General features: G+C 44.4%; 1 protein-coding gene across 6 annotated transcripts in view; it reads right to left on the minus strand.

Moving 5' to 3' along the window:
• The window catches only part of LOC126480767 (protein slit), an 834,741-nt gene that overhangs the window by 55,953 nt on the left and 754,955 nt on the right, over positions 1 to 23,833 (minus strand). For all 6 annotated transcript variants that reach the window (XM_050104062.1, XM_050104063.1, XM_050104058.1 and 3 more), the window contains 2 exons: positions 23,181 to 23,252; positions 15,712 to 15,783 (listed from right to left, as the gene is read on the minus strand). In XM_050104062.1, coding sequence (XP_049960019.1) covers positions 15,712 to 15,783; positions 23,181 to 23,252 — 144 coding nt within the window. The remainder of the gene's footprint in view (positions 1 to 15,711; positions 15,784 to 23,180; positions 23,253 to 23,833) is intronic.

Below are 23,833 nucleotides of genomic sequence, written 5' to 3' on the forward strand. Positions count from 1 at the left end.
GATGTACAAGGAGGTAAGGAAAAAGGAAGGGTGGAGTTTTATGTACCATCGGCGCAAAACACTACTGGCTATGGCCTTCTTGAAGGAACCATCCTAGAAGTCGTGTGAATTGATTTGGAGAGGCCACGGAAATTCTAAATCAGGATTCTCAGACAAGGATTTGAAACTTGTGTCGAATACAAATTTTAAATTTTTACCTACGAACAGTGGATGGCACTACGGAAAGTGAATAGAGCAGCGAGGAAGATGTTAGCCACAGTTCTTTCAGCTGTGACAGAGGATATCAAGAAACTACAATACTACTGGAGCGTTCGATGTCCTCTGGCTATTGTTGACCAACAAACATACTATCTCTCTTAGCAACAGAAGGCATAGAAGAGTATAAATCCCTTTACGAATTTATATCAGAGGTAAAAAGGAGGGACATAGGAAAAGCGATTTTTTACATTACAATACTGGAGATAAATAGGTATGTTCTGTGTTATCAGCACTTCTTTCCTATTTCTTAGATATTTTACTTAATTTCAGGTTAAATGAATGTAATTTATAATTGCCCTTTTTTTAACGCTTCAGGCTGTTGCACACAAAGTGAAGCAGTGATCTCTCCAAAGACCGTCTTGAACGCCACCGTGCTTTGCCCGGCATGACACGCTCGAAGAGCCGTGCGTGTTAAAGCGCCGCTTCCAGGCGGGGAGATGCACCGGCCCTCGGTCGAATCCGCCTGGCGAGTTAACGACGAGTGTCCGAGTGCTGTCCACAGTTTTTTGGCGGTTTCCCACACCCCACTAGGTGAATACCAAGCTTGTGAGGAGTACGAGGGAGAGGAGTAACGGGGTGGCAACGGGGAGGGCATCCCAGCCCTAATATTATTAACGATGCCAAATGCTTTCATAACAATGCCAACTCTTCGCCGATGCGGGACAAAGGCATAAGAAAAAGAAAAAGAAGAAGTGCTGTACTAGGTATGGCCCTGTTGGTGGAGGTATGCCGTTACTTTGCTCAGAACTTTGAACTGACTTACTCACCTACAAATGTGGACTATGAACCACGGCGCAAGTCGGCTAGGACTGACTGGGGATCGAACCCAAGACCTTCGAATTTGTAGTTTGGCACTTTACCACCGAACCACATAGTGGGTGTTCGGAAATTCCTATTACAAACTTCTACGACTTGTAGAGGAAAGTGAGTACATGGTATTTTGAATAGGAACCCACGTCTGGAAACGTACCGTTTCCGTTCTAGGACGGTTTCAATTCAAGTTGTTGTTTCATCCACTTATGCTTAAGGAATTGAATTAGGCGTGATGTAGTACAGTTATTAGGTAACAGTTCAAAAGGAAACATAACGAAACATTAATTTATAACTTATAAGTACGTTTGTTTGCATTAACACTTAAACATTACAAGCTTAAATTATTCCAAAACAAAAAATAACTCAGCATACTGCAAGGAACAGAACGTAATGTTTAAATGTTAATACAAACAAGTGTTCTTAAATGATAAATGGCCGTTTCGTTATGTTTTCTTTCGAATGTTATGTAGTAACCGTACTGCGTCAAGCCTAATTGAATTCCTCAAGCAGAGGTGGATGAGTTCAACACATGAACTGGAACCTTCGAAGAACGGAAACGGTACATTTCCGCACATGGAAACTTTCCTATTCAAAATATTATGTAGTCACTCCCCTCTCCAAGTCCTACAAGATTGTAACGGGAATTCCCGAACGCCCACTATTTAAAAAAAAAATCGTTCTGAGGCTGGCAGTACGGGTGATGTTCAGAAGGCATTAATAAATTTTAGTAATCTGTCATCTGTTATTGCTTAAAAAATGCTAGCTCAGAAACTGATCGGGTAGATTGTTTACAGCGAATGTTTAAAGAAACAGCTTTGTGAAAAAACTGGAAATTTCACGTGAAAGTTTTCATTGAATGATTTTTTTTCGATTTTCGTGAAGGCCTACGTTAACGAGAATGCCTCAAACCGCTTCGTTCAACTTTTTGGTAGTCAACAACTTTCAAAAAATGTTTGCAATTAGTCGACCGAAATGGGCTGTATAATTGAAGAGGATCGGTATGTGAGATACAGGTATCAGTCTGATCGAGTACAGTATAAAATTCTATTCTGCCTCAACACTTAAAGGTAAAAGGCAAGTCTGTGACGCAAACCAGTGACCAGCCTATTATTGGCCTACTGGAGGTAGATTATAGTCTTTCTTCGCTGCGGCACTGGTAGGGAGAGGAAGGCTGGCACATCTCCCCAGTCGCCGTTCACACCTGGGAAAGATAACATCCCTGGTGCTAATATTACAGCAGGCTGGCTGGACTTGGGGCTACCCTGAAGGGCCTGGAACGGGGAAAAGGTCCAGTGCCAACTGCGTTTGAACCTGGGACCTCTAGACACGCTTGGCGGACGCGCAGGAATTTATCTGCGAAAATGATCTCTTGCCGATCGATTCCACACCATTAGACCGAAGGTCAAAAACTGGATTGTGGCAGATGTAACGCAACGGTCAAAATGTTGACCGAGAAAATTTTAAATACGTATACAACATCGTAACAGGAGACGAAACTAGGGCATATCCGTACGACCTGGAAACTAAGTATCATTCAAATGTTTGGGTACTTTCAGATGAATAGAAACTAACAGAAGCGGTTCGTCCGTGAAGAACTTACAAGAAAATAATCGTTTGTTTCCTTAGCTATGCTGAACCAGTAAACCGCAACCTCGAATCTTTAGAGAACAGTACTCCCATGTATGAAACGTCATATCTCCCGAACTATGTGTCGTACAATGACATAATTTTGCAGGCACATTCAGTTCTGCATGTGGATTCTGCTTGCAAGTAGAGATAGAAGTAAAGAAGTACAAAATTAAAATGTTATGCCTTACGCTGCAGTTTTACTGAATGAACAGCGGAAGTGTAGTAAGTGTCAGCGAGAAAAGTTTCATAGAGGTATCAAGTCATGTATAAAGAGTGTTGGAAGTCGCAAAGTGCTGTCGTTCTCAGATACTGTATCAATATAGTCTCGGTAATTTGTGCGTAATGAGTTACGTTGCCTCATGATGTTTGCACAGTCAATTGTAATACTCGATTTACTCTGTTAAATCTTTAACATACTCTTATAGCTCTTAATGAGTAGATTGTAACATCATTTGAAATTTTTGAATTCGGTCGATAGTGTATGGATTATTGAAAATCAAATTTTTGTTGTCCCTGGAAGCACATAGGCCACCTGCAAGCGGGACCGTGCCGGGGTTAGACATGTTAAGTTACGAGTATTGTTTCAGATGATCAAAGAACAGTTAAGGCTTAATGGTATACAATAATTTGTTTGCCACAAGGCATTGGTTAAAACAGGAAAAACAACCGGAAATGGCGCCTTATTATTCATTATAACATACCAGCTGCCACACAAGTCAAACAATTTATTACATGACGAAAAAAAATATCGAATTAATGTGTGATTGCCCATATTCACCTGATTTAAAGCTTATCGACGTTTCGGTTTCCTTATATGAAACAAAAAAATTCGAAGACAGCGATTTTCATCGCCCCTAAGAAGCTATTGAATGCTTCAAACATCACGTTTTTGAGGTAACAACATCACAGTGGAATAAAGTTTTGCGGAAATTGGGATGAACACAAGAGAATATGTGTTAGTATTAAGGTCGAACATTTTGACAGGCTATAGATATACACTGTCTGGCAAAAAACTGAAGCACCCAGAGGACATCGTCGGATGTCAGTGTAAATTATTACACATACGCACCATCGGCTGACATGTAAATGATAGAGCTGCAATCCTCTGTGAAAGGTAGAACGGCCACCAGGTGACAATAGCGTTGTTCGTGTTTAGTGTTGTTACTAGGGCTGGTAAGATATGTAAGGGACGTGCAGTATCGGGTGCTGAGTGTCACTGTATAGGACACGGAGATGCCGCGTACTCGTGTGATACAGCGTTATAAGCATCAGTTTGAAATTGACCTCATTGGCCGGCCGGTGTGGCCGAGCGGTTCTGGGCGCTACAGTCCGGAACCGCGCGACCGCTACGGTCGCAGGTTCGAATCCTGCCTCGGGCATGGATGTGTGTGATGTCCTTAGGTTAGTTAGGTTTAACTAGTCCTTAGGTTAGTTAGGTTTAAGTAGTTCTAAGTTCTGGAGGACTGATGACCAGAAGTTAAGTCCCATAGTGGTCAGAGCCATTTGAACCATTTTTTTGACCTCATTGTGGGTCTCCATTTGGTCGGCTGGTTGAATCGTGCAATATCTAGATTTCTGGCGTGTTCAACTGTGACAGTGGCCGGCGTTGGACTGCTTGGGAACATGAGAGCAGGTATTCTCGTCCTCGAGGATCGAATCGAACACTGCAAGGCAGAATCGGCGTATTGTATATCAAGAACATAGTAACCCGTTCATATCTGCACCTGCCATCCGAGATCAAGTAACAGACTCCTTGCAACACTCTGTGTCATCCCGCACCATTGGTCGGAGACTGGCAGCAGCCAGGCTAGGGAATTGCCGTACCAAGTGTAGGCTGCCGTTAACACCTCTACATGAACGACTGCGTTTGGAGTAGTGCTACGACCAGCTAATGTGGACTGCTGATATATGGTGTCGCACTGTGTTCAGTGATGAATCGCGTATCTGCACTACTCCGGATGACCATTGCTGCCCAGTATGGCAGCGATCTGGGGAAGGTAACATTCTTCCCGTGTTTTGGAGAAGCACAGCAATGATGTTGCTGACGTCGTGGTGTGAGGAGCCAGCGGGTATTTCAGGTCACGGTTGGTACAGACTGAGGGAACTCTAGCAGCCCAACGGTACGTCAGGGACATTTTGCATCCTCATGTATTATCCCTCATGCGAGAATATCGTTATGCCATTTTTCAATAGAGCAATGCGCGTCCACACTCGGTACGTGTGTCTACGAACTGTCTGCATGATGTTGAGGTGCTCTTATGGCCAGCAAGATTCCCCAGATCTGCCCCAGACAGAACATGTGCGGGATCAGATTGGACATCAATGCCGTCCCAGTGGCAGTAGGCAGAATATCAAAGACCAGTTACGACAGTTCGCCTCAGGAGAAGATAAACCGGCTGTTCCAACGGAATCAGTGCTTGCATCCAAGCCAGAGGTGTTGCAACGTCGTACTGATAAGTGAACTCATATTGCCAAGTTTTTTGCAAATGTGATTCGATTTTGTACTCACTGAACTAGCATTACATACACTCTCAACTCGTAGAGTTTCGTTTCGTTTTCTCCTTCCCTCCTGGGTGCTTCAGTTTTTTTGTCATGTAGAGTATTTGTTCCATTAAATGGTTTTATTTTAAATATTTTTGTAAAAACTCTTAAGTGCGACTTCATTTGCCAAGCTACGGTGATGCCAAGATGGAGGTGATCAGACGGTTAATTCGTCGAACAGTTGTTCAGAAACGTAATAACAAACTGTAATCACAGATTCCGCGATCGGGTCCAAACGAACCATTCCCTTCACTGAGTTTGATGGCAAAGGTAATAAGAGCCATGTGCATTGTGAGCAGTAGTGGAAGAGCAGCTTACTAATTTTTCCACTCCCAGGATGCCACTGGATGATAAGAGGTGGTGAAGACCCTATGTTGTTCTGGCCTTCAGTCCGAAGACAAGTTTGATACAGCTCTCTGCGCTAGCCTATCCTGTACTACGAGTTTCTTCACCTCTGCGTAATTACAGCACCTTGTATCCATTTTAATTTGCCTACTCTTTTCAAGCGTTTATCTTCCTCTAGAACTTTACCCCTGACACTTGTCTCCATTAGCAAATTGGCGTTTCCTTAGTGCTAGTATATGTCCTGTCCCTTCTTTTAGTCAGATTGTGCTATAAATTTTTTCCCCAGTTCGTTTCATTCCTCCTCATTCGTTATTTGATGTAATCTTCAGCATTCATCTGTAGCACCACATTTTGTGTTTTGTCGTCGTCGTTGACTGTGAATGCACATTTCTGTTCGTTTGTAGGTTTTGCTTTCGACAGCCTGGGAACGAAAAGAAATTAGGATACGTATAGATACTGACTGTGATAAACATTGATTCTATATGTCGTCTACCACTTTCCTTAAATCGACGCTGAGCGGCACACAACTTCAATGTTGTTTGAAACTCTTTTGTAAAGACTCCCTCTGACTTAGCACCTTGTAATGAAAAATATTCCAATTGATAAAAAGTACCTTCCTTATCTCAATAAATTTGCACGTTAACTCGATATGAATAATCATCACCAACTCTCGCTAAACTTTTATTTTTATCGAAGTTAGGCTGACAGAGTTCAACATCACTTTAATTACTCCACTCAAAACAATTAACAACGTAAGATACAAAAATTATAATAATAATCTCACGAAGAAAATGGGGTCGTTGCTCTGAGGGACGCTGGCCTTGGTCGAAACTGGTAGAACGGTTTGTACAAACATTGCGTTGGCGATTTGAGGTGACGAGTGTCACCGACAATTTCGTGAGATTACAATTTCGAAATATTCTATTCTCTTCTTGTCTGTGCTGTTTATTGTCCACGTTTCACCCATGTACAGGGCACATAGCAAACAAATACCTCCAGAAAAAATACGTTGTAAATGACTCGCTCATCTGTCAACGCAACGTAGGCCTAAAATCGGATACACGAAAGTAATGTACGGTGCTAGAGAGCTACTAATGTCGCGGAGAAACGTAATCGTCTTCCGGTGTTTACTTGAAAGCACTACGTTCCACTCGGCTAAGTTCAATGAAAGCTAACGTGATTGTTGCAAAGAAGTGAGTCGCCTGGAAGACTGTAAGCATCTTCTCAAGAGTGGTTGCCGGCTCGAGCGACGCGCAATCCGATTACAAACTCTTCGGTCGAGCCATTCTCTCTGGCTGGAACTCGAAGTGCTGGAAGCTCCAGACGAGACTTCTTAAACTTAACTTTGCCCGGAAAACAAGTCTGTCACTCTGCTGTCACTTTCTCTCCTGTCTTTCGAAAAGACGGCAGTAACTAGTCGCATGATTTTATTTTGTGTATAAGGGCGCGCACAAGAGTCGGGAAAAAGTACGCAGTCGGTGACGAACTATGGTGGCAAAATCCATATCCGTACGGATTATAGAAGTGTGTGTGTGTGTTCCACATCCCCTCCTAAATCACTAGACCGATATCAACTAAACTTGATACATGTGTACCTTAATGTCAGGTGACAATCGCAGTGCGGTAAAGAACCACGTATCAAAGGCCTGGGGGTGAAAAGGAAGAGTAGCATACAAAGCGTCAATTCCCAAACTTTATTCGTGCAGTATTAGAGAATGAGACCGCTTGGCGACTTGCAACAAACTTTAAAAATACGAGGTTTGGAACTTTAATAGTGGCAGCTATTTATTTACAGCACGTACAAAATAGATACGTGTTTAAAAGTTTTACTGACCTTCAAAGTAGTCACCAGCATTGTGTATAACCCGTTGCCAGCGATATGGAAGTCGTAGGATACTCTTAGCAGTTCCAGTTGTGTTGACAGTTCGAGTGGCGCGGTCTATTGCCCGACGAATTTGTAGCAGTTCTAAAGCAAATGCCGTGAAGTGTTTCCTTCAGTTTAGAAATCGAGTTGAACTCACGAGGGCTTCAGTCATGAGAGTGCAGTAGGTGGTATAGCATTTAGCAGCCCCATCAGTCATACAAATCAGTAACAGCTTGTACTGTACGTGCTTGAGCATTGCCCTGAAAATGATGGTCAGGTCCTGCAGAAAGTGTCATCACTTCTGTCTCTAAGCTGGTCGTAGGTTGCCTTCCAAAAATGAACAGCATAGAGACAGAAGTGATGACACTTTCTGCAGGACCTGACCATCATTTTGCTGGACATGCTTGTCACATGGCATGTTATTTTGTTGAATAATGCCACTGCCGTCGGGAAAAATGATCGTCATTAAGGGGTGTTCGTGGTCTGCAACCAGTGTACGAAGTTTCTTGGCCATCATGGTGCCTTGCAAGAGCTCCACTGGACCTATGGATGCCCTAGAGCAGGGCTTCCCAACCTTTTCACCTGGCGGACCCCTTCTTCAGTCGAAAATCCATGGCGGACCCCCTAGTCAGTCAAGAGTACAGTAACTTCAAATTTCAGAGCGAAACCCATGGGAACTGAAAGCTTCTTAATGCAGGTGCCATGTTCCCAATGACCCCCCCCCCCCCCTCCCCCCGAAGTATCAATAGTCTTTGGTTTAGAGGTGAATGAAAACAACTTGAAATTAACGATCCAATTTGAATTCCCACTGTATCCAGACACTTACTAGTGGATTTACTCTCTTTGTTCAACACACTATAGCCTGATTAAAATTACTTGGTAATTGAAATTTCACACGATGGAGCTTTCCCCCTCTAAGAGCAATCAACGTCACGTCCAAACTGTTCGCTGTTGACAAGCTGTTGCTTATGGTCTGTTCACTTCCACTATTTGGCTACTGTTGTGTAAGGAGTATGCATATTTCGTAACAGTCGTGTGTGTGTGTGTGTGTGTGTGTGTGTGTGTGTGTGTGTGTGTGGTTTTTCACGAAATCCGAAGAAAAATGTTCAAATGTATGTAAAGTCTTCCTTTGGTCGTCCTCCCTCCTCATTCATTTCAACTGGAAACTTCCCTTGTTGCGAAGACGATGGAGAAACTGCCCCCTTCTTCAATGATCCTGACTTCAGCCGCCGATCCATGTTAGAAGTAATAAACTGGTCAAAAATCGACTTGTGAAACAGGTAGTGCACTGACAAAGCAAGTTTAACATTTAATGATGGCTGGGGCCGCATACGTGCCAGCGAGCGCTGTGGTTGGTCGACAAAGCTCGCTCCGCGCATGCGTAAAAGGTTTCAGCGCATCTAGCGCCGTGAGCCAGTGCACAAACGACCCCTGTATTGTTGCTAAACAGTCGATCAGAGAAGCCGCATTCTCCAGTACTAAACTGTGTATACGTTCCCACTTAGGAACCGCAATCGCTGCTTGGGGATACGACCTGAAGTAAAAGTACACATGTTTTCCACACGAAAAAAAATAGTGATGAATTTTATTTTCACATTTTTATTCAATAATTTTACTAATTATTTTACACGATTTGGTGAAAGATGGCCGCGGACCCCCTAGCAAGAGCCGGCGGACCCCCAAGGGGTCCGCGAACCACAGGTTGGGAAGCCCTGCCCTAGTGAATGGTCCACAGAACGTAATGGAGCCGCCGCCAGCTTGTCTCCATAGCGTAAAACAGGTGTCAAGGAGCTGTTCCCCTGGAAGACGATGGATTCACGCCCCTCCCACTGGTTTGATGAAGAAGGTATCGAGATTCATCAGACCATGCAACGCTCTGCCACTACACCAACGTCCAACGCCGATGGTCACGTGCCCATTCCAGTTGTAGATGTCGAAAAATGGTTCAAATGGCTCTGAGCACTATGGGACTTAACTTCTGAGGTCATCAGTCCCCTAGAACTTAGAACTACTTAAACCTAACTAACCTAAGGACAGCACACACATCCATGCCCGAGGCAGGATTCGAACCTGGGACCGTAGCGGTCGCGCGGTTCCAGACTGTAGCGCCTAGAACCGCTCGACCACCTCGGCCGGCCTGTAGATGTCGATGTCGTGGTGTTAACATTGGCACACGCAAGTGTCGTCGGCTGATGAGGTCCACTGTTAGGAGTGCACTGTGTGTTCAGACACCTAAGTACTCTGCCCAGCATTTAAGTCTGATGTTAGTTCTGCCACAGTCACCAGTCTGCCCAGCCTACAATGTTCGACATCTGTAATGAGGGGTGGCCGCCTGACCCCACGATGTCTGGACGTGGTTTCACCTTGGGTGCAGTACGTGTTGAAGACAATCAACGCAGCGCTCTTCACACATCCAATAAGCCGTGCAGTTTCCGAAATGCTCGTACAGAGCCTCCGGGCCATCAAAATCTGCCCTCAGTCAAACTCAGATCACGCTCCTTCCCCTTTCTACACACGGACAGCACGCTCACTGATACTACATGCACCGTGTGCCTGTGTCTGACTAGCAGACACTTCTCGCCAGGTGACGCCGCTATTGCCTGGGCGGGTTTATATCGATAGTAGGTCGGTGGCCATAATGTTCTGGCTGATCAGTGTAGCCGCCGAATGGCATCGTGCAATCGATTGTCCCAAACATCTTGTGGCTTTTTTTGGAATTCGGAAACGGTTCTTGCAGGCCCTGGAGAACATGTAAGTTCCCGCTTCATCATGTCGCAGACGTGTTCAACTGTAGAGATTTGGTGATCTTGTTGACCAGGGCAGTTGTTATGCGACACAGAGCACGTTACGTCGTTGCTGCAGTCGTATGTGGACGTGCATTGTTATGCTGAAAAAGCACATCACCTTCCCGTCGAAAAAATGGCAATAGCATGGGGATGACAGCATATGCAATATAATGGGCACTGGTTACTTTCTTCTCCACAAAAATCAAACGTGACCGCAAGTTGTAACTGTTGGCCTCCCACACCGTGAAACCTGGAACGGGAGCTGTGTGTTGTGGGCGAATGCATTCTGGAATAGGGAGCTCACCAGCCTAATACCATACATATGTACGTCCACTATTCGCGTACGGACAATATCTACTTTTTTTCTTAAAGGATATCATATTCGCCGTTGACTGTAGAAATTATTTATGTCACAGTTACAATTTCGGCCTTTGTGCCATTTTCAGCTGGCACTGCCAAAGTTTTTGCTTCAGCAAATGTCAGACTTTTCCTCTCACATGTATAAACGTCAGCGGCAAAAATAAGCCTTTTCTGTAGCAATACGGTAAGATCAGACGTGTGCAAAGCTCTAAACATTTTGAAAAAATGTGAATTAAAAAAATAGCTCTGAGCACTATGGGACTTAACATCTATGGTCATCAGTCCCCTAGAACTTAGAACTACTTAAACCTAACTAACCTAAGGACAGCACACAACACCCAGCCATCACGAGGCAGAGAAAATCCCTGACCCCGCCGGGAATCGAACCCGGGAACCCGGGCGTGGGAAGCGAGAACGCTACCGCACGACCACGAGATGCGGGCAAATGTAAATTACGTGAAATGCTACCAATATTAACATCCTTCACAAAAATCGCTACAAATCAATGTTCTAACACACTGGTTAGATGTATTTTTGACGATGGCTGTATACATGCCAGGGGATTTCAAAGTCCGACATGTGACGAAGCAAAATATTTTGCAGTACCACTTCAAAATGGCCCAAAGACTAAAAGTGCAGTTGTGAAATAAATAATTTCGACAGACAACGGCGAATACGACGTCATTTAAGAAATTCTTCGTGATTGTGCACCCCGACCACGAAAAGTTAAGAATCTACTCTCATCACTGTAGGTAACAGATCGCCATTCCACTCTCCAGTCAACTCTTTGACGACACCTGAGTAGCCTTGATTGGCGGTGTCGCGGTGTCAGTGGTTGCCTGGCCAGATTAACAGGTGTTCTTAGTCCTTCTGCAAGCAGGCGGTTCCCAATGCTCACTGACGACACAGCGGGTGCAGCATGTGCCCAGACTTCGTCCCTGGATGTGATCGGTCGACCACTGCTGCTCGCACAATGTAGCAGCCGGCTGGGGTGGCCGAGCGGTTCTAGGCGCTACAGTCTGGAACCGCGCGACCGCTACGGTCGCAGGTTCGAATCCTGCTTCGAGCATGGATGTGTGTAATGTTCTTAGGTTGGTTAGGTTTACGTAGTTCTAGGTTCTAGGGGTCTGAAGTCCCACAGTGCTCAGAGCCATTTGAACCATTTGAACAATGCAGCAATCTTGACGTGCGTCTGTTCTACGTGTATGTCCAGACCAAGGTTTACAGTTCTGGGAATGTTCCACAGATCTCTGTAGAAATTGGCGACACAGCACCGATACAATGCGTCCAACATATACAGCAGTCCGATGATATGTTCATCCAGCTTACCGCAGGCCCACAATGCGACCGCGTTCAAATGCCGTAGCAGTTCAACAGGAGTATGTCCTCGTCGGATGGCGTGGTTGTACTCTAGAGTGAATATTGCAAACACTTTTCATCCCTAAACGCAGCACAGTTACTGCTTTCAGAGTCAAAACAGAGGGACGCACTGACAGGTTTCCTGACCGCCTTCTGATATCCGCTAACCGTGACAAATGAATCACTAACACTAAAACTTCTCAGTACCCACATATTGTAACCTGGTGCCACTGAACATAGACCTTGAGGGTGTTGTTTTATTTTTTTCAGGCAGTGTACATTTCATGTCTCCACAAGCTGTGATGTGGCGTGTGGCGGAGAGTGTACAGAGCACATGAATAATTTTTCGTAGTTCCATTCGCGTATGATAGTTGGGCAGGAAGCTTGTCTAGATCCCTCCATATACGCTCGTTTTTTTTCTTATCTTACCTTAAATGTCATTAGGCAGGTTGAAAGTTGGCAGACGTAATATTTTTATTATATTGGGAAGGTAGCCTCTCGGAACTGAGAGGCTAAGCGCAGAGCATGAAATCCCACGTATATGGTAAAAATGAGTTTTTTGGGTGTTTGAATAGCTCATTTCTTAATTAGTGTTAAAACCTGTAGTAAGTGGTTTATAGCACGTGATATCTCCCATCAACTGTGCAAAATTGCTAATTTAAAGTATCCACATGCAATACTGATTTACGTTGTTAAAAAATCAACTTTGTGCTGAAACAAGTATAAAAAATTAATATTTTTAAGTTTCAATATTTTCTAGTTATCTTGAGGATGTCGAAGACATATTTAACTGAAAAAAATTAATGACAGTACAACATTGTCTGACATAAAACATTTCTGGTAATTTTTTAAAACTTTAATCTTGGGTAGGCATTAGGCACCTCAATTATGGGACTACAGCCCATCGCCATTAACAATGAAGAGTGTGTCCCTCGATTTCATTAAGTATTTTGTGACGCTGTCACACTGATAGGGCAAATACACTAAGACCTGCGCATCTCTTACAGTCCTCGTGTCTCTTACGTTAGTCGAAACTGATAGGGTATTAGCCGCACTCGTGATGCGCTTGAGAGAGATTTTTGGTAGCGAACTTTGTCGGGGCTGAACTATATTTCGCAGAGTGCTCTCTGCCTGTCCCACGACTAGACTTCTGTCGCCGTATAATCTTTAGCCGCTCCAAACAGATACTCTCAGATACTTGACCTACTGACTGATTCCAGAGACTGATAGCCAAACATGTAATCAAACAATGTGGCTTCTTTCCGTTTATTTATACGCACTGCACTTACGTTTACTTACGTTGAGAATCAGCTGGATGTCTTAGCGCTAACAGCTGATCCTGTTCAAGTCTTCCTGCATTCCCTTACAACTTAACAACGTCAGCTGCCCCCCACCAAATCCCTCTTCTGTATGCAAGTTCGTCGTTTGCGGAAAGCTCAGAGTGTTATTGGATGCCGCCCCGTTTCTGATGACATTCATTGCTCACAAAATAAAAGTAATAAATAGTGAGTACAGTGAATAGCGCTTAACTCCGTCGCTGACAGGCAATGACAGCTACCGCCTGGATGTTAACATCGACACTACAGCAGAAACTAAATAAATTAAACTTCTGACGTAATTTGCCAAATGACTACAACCCAAGGTGATACATTAAAGTGTATCCAGTCATCTTGTCATTGTGAAGGAATCTTCAGTGCCGAGCATCATGTACGAATCTGTGAACCTCTCCATGCCTCATCAGAAGATGAGCCTGACAAGACTTAAGAAGTTACAATGCTTGACAAAAAAAGTGAAGCACCCAGAAGACATGCTCGGATGTCACTGCAACTCCTTACGTGTACACTCCATTGACCTGTATGTAAGTGATCAGCGTTGCGGTTCTCCGTGACAGGTAGAACGATCACCAGAGTGCGTTAGTGTTGATGTCGACTGATCACTGTAAAGCACACGGAAATGCCGCCCTATCGTGTGAGACAGTGTTACCAGCACTTGAGAAAGTTCGAAAGGGGCCCCATTGAGAGTCTTCATTTAGTCGATTGGTCGAATCGTGCAATTTCAAGATCTGTGGGCATTTGGATACGACAACGCTCCGTTGTTGGACTGCATGGTAACGTGAAGGCAAGTATACTTGTCGCCAAAGAAGCCACTTGAATTGCGCGCCAAAAGCGTTCTCTCAAATAATATCTTTGCCGCTAAATCACGTCACAAAATCGCAGCACGGAGTTACTGAGATAACCCAGAGACAAGCTTTGACTATTCCAGAGCAGCTCAGAGAGCTATAGCTTCTCAGATTTTGGCAAGTTCACTGTGCACTATCTATGGATATTATTGTCTTTATTAATAATCATCGTACATCATTGGCGTTCTCTTTTCTATCATCATCTCCAAGTTGTACATCTCCTCTACGTACTCCTCTGCGTTTAATAATAATGATAATGCATTGTTATATCATCAATCAAAGCACAATTCTCACATTTATCATGTCCCTTTATCAAAAAATACACACATTCCGAGGGACTAAACTTCCTCCTGCCATGTGAGACTCTTGAATATGACAACAGGCTATTAGTTTTCTCATAATGGGGTCCACAGCCTCAATGTATTTTCTGAAGGTCAAAAACGTTTTTCCACCACACGCCCTTTAATGTACTGCGGCATGATCGACTTTTACTTCGACATTTATTTTGTATTACTAGCCAGTTTTAGCCCGGGGCCATCTTCAAATACGTCTACATCTTCATCTACGTGATTACTCTGCTATTCACAATAAAGTGCCTGGCAGAGGGTTCAATGAACCACCTTGAAGCTGTCTTTCTGCCGTTCCATTCTCGAACGGCGCGCGGGAAAAACGAGCACTTTCATTTTTTCTGTGCGAGCCCTGATTTCTCTTATTTTATCGTTATGATCATTTCTCCCTATGTAGGTGGGTGCCAGCAGAATGTTTTCACAATCGGAGGAGAAAACTGGTGATTGGAATTTCATGAGAAATTCCCGTCGCAATGAAAAACGCCTCTGTTGTAATGATTGCCACTCCAGTTCACGTGCCGGTCGGAGTGGCCGTGCGGTTCTAGGCGCTACAGTCTGGAACCGCGTGACCGCTACGGTCGCAGGTTCGAATCCTGCCTCGGGCATGGATGTGTGTGATGTCCTTAGGTTAGTTCGGTTTAAGTAGTTCTAAGTTCTAGGGGACTGATGACCACAGCAGTTAAGTCCCATAGTGCTCAGAGCCATTTGAACCAGCCATCCAATTCACGTATCATGTCTGTGGCACTATCTCCCCTATTTCTCGATAGTACAACGATGACGTGTGTGTCATCATATCTAAAATAATTCTTGTTGTGCAGCAACCGAAACTTGTTCCCACACACGTCTTATTTTCTTCAATTTTTTTCTTTTTTTAAAGGTACCTGCTAGAACGACTGTACTGTGGCTACACACACCATGCAGTGCGCAATACGAAGAAATCTGGCGATGTCATTCTTTATGTGCAGTATATCAAGATGACAAAGGCAATATGTCAGAAACACAGTAATTAAAAAGGTACTATTACGAACACTAACAACAAACACAACAACCATCAAATTTATTTCCTTTGATAAGAATTCAAGGAAAATACGCTCGAAACCAAAATCTGTTGGTTATTATCGCCACGAGATGTGATTAAGTCTCATCCTGGCCAGCTCATATCATTGTACCTTTAAACTTTTTGTACGATACTTTTGAAAATCCTGTCTTACGAAATTGTATTTTACTTACAACGACGTCAAAGATTTGAGCCCCAAGAATGCGTCCGCTGCTATCTTGCTGATCTGGTTCTTGCTGAGGTCTCTGAAAACAGAAAAAATGTCAGGTCAGTCCCCAGAATTCAAGGCAGCCACACTTCGCAATTGGCGGCATGGTCTGCATTTTCTAATACAAAGCCGAATGCTACTCGTGAAAGGAAACGCACAAACATAAAAACACTTCCGAGACTCAGTGTGCGTCTGTGAGAAGAAGGAGAAGTTTCGATGATGAAACAATTTTTATACAGTTTTGGGTTTATCAGATATATGCGGGAGAGTTACCAACAGTGAGATATCTATAAACGACGAAGAAAAATTTGGAGAAAAGTAGTTGTCACTTCTAGTGATATACCACGCCTATCGTGAACCTCTAGCGATGCTACACAGAACCTAGGTTGAGTGCACGAGAATAAGCCTTCTGACACACACACCACACACACAAACACACACACACACTCACACATACACACACAACCACATTATAGTGAATTTTAACTAACCAAACGATCATCATGGTGACATTCACAAACAATGCTCCATTCTTTTTAGCGATTTAACTTGAGTGTGGCAAACGTGATTAAAAATATAAATATGATTAGATGCTATAGCTGCTAAAATGTGAATGCAGACAGATCAGAATGGATTTTATTGTCACTTCGATTGCATCTGTTTGGTTGACTAAATAAGACTATATATTTTTGTTTCAGATACCAAACTTTAAGAAAAATCAATTGTGCAGTAAGATCATTTAATAGTGCGCTACATATGGTATAAGAACATAAAAAAAGGAACTTACTTTTCATTACATTGCTTATATTACCTGAAATTCACACAGTCGCTTTGTCTACGTAGATTAAACTGTGGTCTTGTTTTGCAGCTAGAATGGCTGTGAACGTGATTTTGAAACGAGAATGGACGAAGTCTAACCACAGACCACCTTGAAAGGTGCTCATTCTATTGTAATTTCGTATAGGAGACGGAATGTAATATTTAAAAGACTTACTGCGAGAGGGTTTAATGTCTGTGGAAGTAATGAAAAACTCTGTGGAAATGGAGACGTGCAGTAAACCGAACAATTGCTTTCCAATAAAAAGGAATTCAGCTAAGAGAAATGCCTCGCGGTAAAATTTACGGTCGAGTTTCTTCCGTGGTTCGCAGCGTTTCTGCGGCGTAACATTATGTCCGAAGAGATAAGAATGGCAAAGCTTCCTCCAATCACACACTCGTATTCTGTAAGCAAATTTGCGTGAGATAGTGCTATAACATCACATGTACAGAAAGTTTTCCGCCATTATTGCGCTTGACTAGAGCTGGTGCTGTTTATTGACAATTAACATGTTACGACCGCGTTTCTAAGGTCACTTTCTGGAGACATAAAGAGCGGAAGAGCCGTTATTTCACACCACGTTATGTCAAAAAAGCAATAACCGGTGCTTTTCATGGCAACATCAAAGGTTTCCCTTTCGTCGCGGCGTCCAAACAATAAGAGAAGTTATCCAAAGACGTAATTTCGTAGAAGTGGGCAGACCGCCAGTTTCCGAGCGGCTGGAGGGAAAACAAACAGCTCGCATCCATCGTGTGAGTGGCATCTGCGCTGCCCGTCTGTGGAGTCGGGAAGCGCGAACTGCGCCCATCAGTCTAGCCGTAGACAGTTCTCGGAAGTCAAGCAAAGCGGCATCAGGCAGTTTCACGTTCACAGAGAAAGAACATAATCCGTCTAAAGCGCTCGGTGTGCCTCTTTTGGCGAATGTTGTTAGTGTATTTACGGCGACATCTGGTGGAAAACAAAAGACTGCAACTGACGGATTATGTGTCTCAGACGATGGTGGTAGTACGCTGTCACAACATCAAAGATAGCGAGTTTGTGCTTTTAAGAAGCGTTTTAGAAGTTAATAAGCAACAATTAGCAAACACGAGAAATAAGGACAAAACAATGCACGCGCACTCTTGTTCGATCGAACGTTAATAAGCGGTAAGGAAGAGAAAAAAATGCGGAGGTAAAATCTTCAGATATGTTAGGCCTCATCATATACCTCTCCAAACTTTTCCAAAACTCAGCCACCCGGGACACCAGAAGACTGCTGAAGAAAATCCCAGCTTAGGGGACGGAACGTTGAGTTTTGCAAAAGTTTAAAGTGGAATATTAAATGGAGTAAACAAGGTTTCACCTTCAGCGACAACGGCCACGGAATACTGCAGACTTATTAAAAATATTAAGTTAAAATAATCAGTACTTAAAATGGTCCTTTCTCGAAAAAGAGAGGAACATTGAGCTTTAACTTTCCGTGAACATTGTCGTTGGAGACGGAGCACAAGGTACGAACGGTCAAGGATGGAGAAGAAAATCGGCAGTATTCTTTATAACAGAAAAGTTCCGTAATTTGTTTTAAACACACGGTGAAAATCACAGAAAATTTAAATCTGGACGCAGTACGCGAGGGTGTGAACCCAGCTCCTCTAACCACTACTACACGCCACTCGGTTTTCTATCTCAAAAAGATCTATAGCTACGCTACGCTATAGATCTTTTGGTTATGTACGCTGAAAATGAAGTAAAACACAAGCACGCACACGCAGTTTAGCCGAGCATGCAGCCTAGTGATGCAAACATGCAATGGACTGGTTAACTACTTTTCTGGGACAATCATGTTGCCTGAAAGTGGTTACTAGATAAATCGAGACCAATTACGTGAGTATTGCCTGATAAGTTTCATCCACTACTGGCCATTAAAATTGCTACACCACGAAGATGACGTGCTACAGACGCGAAATTTAACCGACAGGAAGAAGATGCTGTAATACGCAAATGATTTGCTTTTCAGAGCATTCGCACAAGATTGGCGCCGGTGGCGACACCTACAACGTGCTGACATGATGAAAGTTTCCAACCGATTTCTCATACACAAACAGCAGTTGACCGGCGTTGGCTGGTGAAACGTTGTTGTGATGCCTCGTGTAAAGAGGAGAAATGCGTACCATCACGTTTCCGACTTTGATAAAGGTCGGATTGTAGCCATTCGCGATTGCGGTTTATCGTATCGCGACATTGTGGCTCACGTCGGTCGAGGTCCAATGACTGTTAGCACAATATGGAATCGTTGGGTTCAGGAGGGTAATACGGAACGCCGTGCTGGATCCCAACGGCCTCGTATCACTAGCAGTCGAAATGACAGGCATCTTATCCGCATGGCTGTAACGGATCGTGCAGCCACGTCTCGATCCCTGTGTCAGCAGATAGTGACGTTTGCAAGACAACAACCATCTGCACGAACAGTTCGACGCCGTTTGTAGTAGCATGGACTATCGGCTCGGAGACCATGGCTGCGGTTACCCTTGACGCTGCATCACAGACGGGAGCACCTGCGATGGTGTACTCAACGACGAACCCGGGTGCACGAATCGCAAAACGTCATTTTTTCGGATGAATCCAGGTTTTGTTTACAGCTTCATGATGGTCGCATCCGTGTTTGTGAAGACACTGAACGTATGAAATTGCCGTACTCCCCGGACCTAAGCCCTATACAGCACGGCTGGGATGTTCTCGGCAAACGTGTTTCTCAACGAACACCCTTTCCTCGAACCATGCAAGACTGAAAATAGCCTTGAGAGAGGAGTGGGACAATCTTGAATAGTGTGGTATCCAGCATGAGCAACACGTGCAAAACGTGCATTAGTGCCCGAGGAGGGCATATTCCTTACTGAGAGTCCGGTATCGATCTTTATATTAAGAGTATGACCTATGTCAAACATGAACGTTGTTACTTTATGTCTGTTACCCTGTTCCCTGATGTGGTAAAATCTGTCCCATTTTTCGTTATTAATACACCACTCCGCCTCTATTAAATATATATTGTGTGTCAAGTCGTCCATCATTGCCAGTGATTATTCCTGTCCAAAAAAGACTGTTTCTTAGCAACTGTCTAGCAGTTTACTTGTTCGACTGTTTTCCTTCAGTTATTACGAAAAGCTATTGTATGCTAAACTGTGACAGTCTAGAGATGTGGAGCCGAGTGTTGAAGGAAAGATATACTGGTTAGGAGAAGGGCTGGTTTATGGAGAGGGTTACTTGACCCTGAGGGCGCCGCTGACGGCGAGCCTCCAGGACTGAGGACACGCCTAATTGCCGATACGTGGCAGCCGGATCGGGTTGCGGGGGAGCACGCAGGCTGTCATTAGCCGGACGTGGATCACGGAAAGCCCATCTGCGCCCCGCGGCAATAACTCAGCGGTCAGCGACGCCCCTCGCCGCGCCTGGCCGACGTAGCATCTCGGGAACCGTCGGCCGCTCTGCCCTCGCCCAGACAAATCGAGCGCTGTTCCGCGCGTCTGTGCTAACCACTGAGAGCTGAGGGGCGGTAGCGCACTGCCCGATCCACGCCAACGGTTCGCTGTTGAAGAACCTCTATACTCGGTGCTGTGAAGAGCCAGTAAGCATTTCGGAAAGTCCTTTTGTAGACCAACTCGAATGAAATATTCCATGTAACATGTGTCCAAATGTTATTGGGTTGGGTTGGGTTGTTTGGGGAAGGGGACCCGACAGCGAGGTCATCGGTCTCATCGGATTAGGGAAGGACGGGGAAGGAAGTCGGCCTTGCCCTTTCAAAGGAACCATCCCGGCATTTGCCTGGAGCGATTTAGGGAAATCGCGGAAAACCTGAATCAGGATGGCCGAACGCGGGATTGAACCGTCGTCCTCCCGAATGCGAGTCCAATGTTATTGGTTTTCGAGATACACTGAAGAGCCAAAGAAACTGGTACATCTGTGTGTGTGTGAATTCCCAAGGGACCAAACTGCTGAGGTCATCGGTTCCTAGGTATACCTGTCTAATATCACGTAGGGAACCCGCGGGCACGCAAAGGGCCGCAACACCACGTAGCATGGAGTCGACTAATGTCTTGAGGTAGTGTTGGAGGTAACTGACACCAGCAAACCTCCATGCCTGCCCATAAATCCGTAAGAGTACGAGGGGATGAAGATCTCTTCTGAGCAGCACGTTGCAAGGTATCCCAGATATGCTCAATAATGTTCACGTCTGGGGAGTTTGGTGGCCACAGGGTGCGTTTAAACTCACAAGAGTGTTCCTGGAACCACTCTGTGGCATTTCTGGACGTGTGGGGTGTCGCATTGTTCTGCTTGAATTGTCCAAGTATGTCGGAATGCACACTGGACATGAATGGATGCAGGTGATCAGACAGGATGCTTACGTACGTGTCACCTGTCAGAGTCTTATCCAGACGTATAACTGTTCTGCTAGTGCCGCTCTACGATTGTCGAATAATGAGCCGATACTGAGCAGCCAGAGGCTGGCAGGAGCGGGGCTTATATTCACCTCTTGTGGAGGCCGCTCCCGTCGTGGTGCGGTCCTAATCAGCGCACCATTGGCCGACGTCGTTTCACCGCCTTCTTTTCTCTTGCGTTCTTCACCTTCTTTACGGAGCTTGTAGTTACGCCAGAACAGGGACGACGAACTAATAGATGAAGTTAACGTATTTGCTACCTCCCAAGCAAAATAACTCATGGAAGGACACAAGAAGCAGTGTAGCACAGGAAGAAAAGGAATTCCTGACCAAAAGAAGACTACTGGTATCAAGTATCGGCCTTAACGGCAGGAAAAAATTTGTGGGAATGTACGTTTGGAGCACAGCATTGTATGGAAGTGGATCATGGACTGTGGATAAAAAGGAAAAGAAGAGAATCGAAAGTTTGAGATGTGGTGCTATAGAAATGTTTGAAACTGAGTATCTCCACAGCATTGGCGAGGAAAGAAACCTATGAGGAACGTAGGCAAGAAAGAAAGGATGATAGGAAATATGTTAAAACACCAAGGAATAACTTATATGGTACTCGAGGGAGCTGAGAAGGGTAAAAAAATTTGGGGATGACGGAGATTGGAATATTGAAACCAATAATTAAGACCGCTGGATTCCTAAATTGAGCTGTAGAGATTAACACAGGGGAGGAATTGGTGGCGGGCCGCATCAGCCCAGTCAGAAAACTGATGACAAAATGAAACACAATTTTTGCTGATATTATGTATAGCCCGACTAGCAATAACTCAAGACTGAAAAGTTTACTTACGCTGCCTTTCACGAATAATGAATGTCTCCATCAGGAAACTGGAATTAAATTTTGAACTACTTACTTGTACCGTGTGTGTACATGGTGATTCCGTAATGATGTAACAAACTTTCAGGGACCGATCTGAGAGCTAAGGGACCCTGATCCTGAAACGAGCGAGTCAAAATTTATGAGCGGAAATCGTTCTGATACCTCTGACAGTGGAACACGTGTACCGGTACTGTTATTGTTGTTAAGGTTGTAGTAGGGTAGCCAACTTTCAGAGATGGCAAAATAAATAAATGTCGTGTGACTAGGGCCTCCCGTCGGGTAGACCGTTCAATGGGTGTAAGTCTTTCGATCTGACGCCACTTCGGCGACTTGCGCGCCGATGGGGATCAAATGATGCTGATTAGGACAACACAACACCCTGAGCGGAGAAAATCTCAGACCCAGCCGGGAATCGAACCAGGGCCCTTAGGATTTACATTCTGTCGTGCTGACTTTTTTTTTTTTTTCCTTCGTTGTTGATCGTTGTGTTTGGTCATTGCGGACGTCACTTGACATCGCTCAAGTTCGTTTTGTTGATCCTTCCACTCAGTTTTTTTATTACAGAGGCCAACCAGCTCTCTGACCGAACACGCTGAGCTACCGTGCCGGCGCCACTCAACTACTGGGGGCGGACTCAGAGATGGTAATATGGACCTAAATGACTTGTCCGTCTTCTCTGTTGTGAAACACATCTCTTCTGCAGAAGAAGCGACCATAGCTCTTAAGATATGCAGTTTAGAGCACGTGTTTACTACACATTTCTTTCTTGTTCTGGTCCATAGTGCCACCTCTGGAAGCTGTTTACCCTACACCTTAGCAACAGCAATACCGCTGCATGTATTCCACTGTCAAAGGAATAAGAACGATTTTCGCTTATAAATTTTGACTCCGTCCCTTCCGGACCAGGGTTTGTTACCTCAAATTGATACATTTGCCACTCTCCGCGATTCCTGAAAGTTTGTACCATCATCACGGAATCAACCTGTTCATTGAAACTAGCCAAGTGATCAGTGTGTACCTATCTCTTGTAGGAAGAGAAAGGCCAACACTGTTAGGTTGTTAAAATCGCTCGAATTACTGGAAAACAGAACTGATTGGCATCAGCATGGAGCATGTAAGAATTTCACAGTCAATGTGCTATTACATAAGACTGTAAACAGGCGCTTCCAATCCACTGCATACTTTTGCATGCTAATCTGTGCTACATTTGATCTTGTATAAATTACGGAAAACAATGTAGGAGCAGAAACATACTCAGGTATAATTTCAGAGTCGGTGCAGAGAACAAGCAGCAGCAGCAGTAAGCAGAGCGAGCGCCAGCTGTCGATACTTACATGCGACTCAGCCTTTTGTAGGGTGCGAATGCCTTGTGTGGGATATCCGTGATGGCATTCTGCTCCAGCCGCCTGCGGACAGAGGTATGCAATCAACTTTCACACTTCAGACAAAGTATTTTGATTCCAGCATGATTTTTTACTCTGAAAATTCCTGGTGGATTACAACTGTTAAATTTGGAAGATAGAATATGAAGTACAGGCGGCAGTAAAACTGTGAGGGCGGATCGTGACGCTTGCTTGGATAGTTCAATCGGTAGAGCACTTGCCCGCGAAAGGCAAAGGTGCCATGTTCGAGTGCCCGTCCGGCATGCAGTTCGAATCTGCCAGGAATTTTCATACAATTTGACTTACCTGCTTCACCTTCCGAGATGTTCCTATGGAAGGAATATTCGTAAAAGCAAAATATTTCTCAATGTTACCACTGATCTGTTATTCATTTCTGAGAACATATGGGTGAGAAGCAACATAATCAGTTTCTAGTCTACTAGCCATTATTAATTTATGTTTACTTCCAAGTAATTATACAGGGTGGTCCATTAATAGTGACCGGGCCAAATATCTCACGAAATAAGCTTCAAACGAAAAAACTACAAAGAACGAAACTCGTCTAGTTTGAAGGGGGAAACCAGATGGCGCTATGGTTGGCCCGC

This window comes from Schistocerca serialis, chromosome 5 (genome assembly GCF_023864345.2).
Source record: "Schistocerca serialis cubense isolate TAMUIC-IGC-003099 chromosome 5, iqSchSeri2.2, whole genome shotgun sequence".
Classification (NCBI taxonomy): domain Eukaryota; kingdom Metazoa; phylum Arthropoda; class Insecta; order Orthoptera; family Acrididae; genus Schistocerca; species Schistocerca serialis.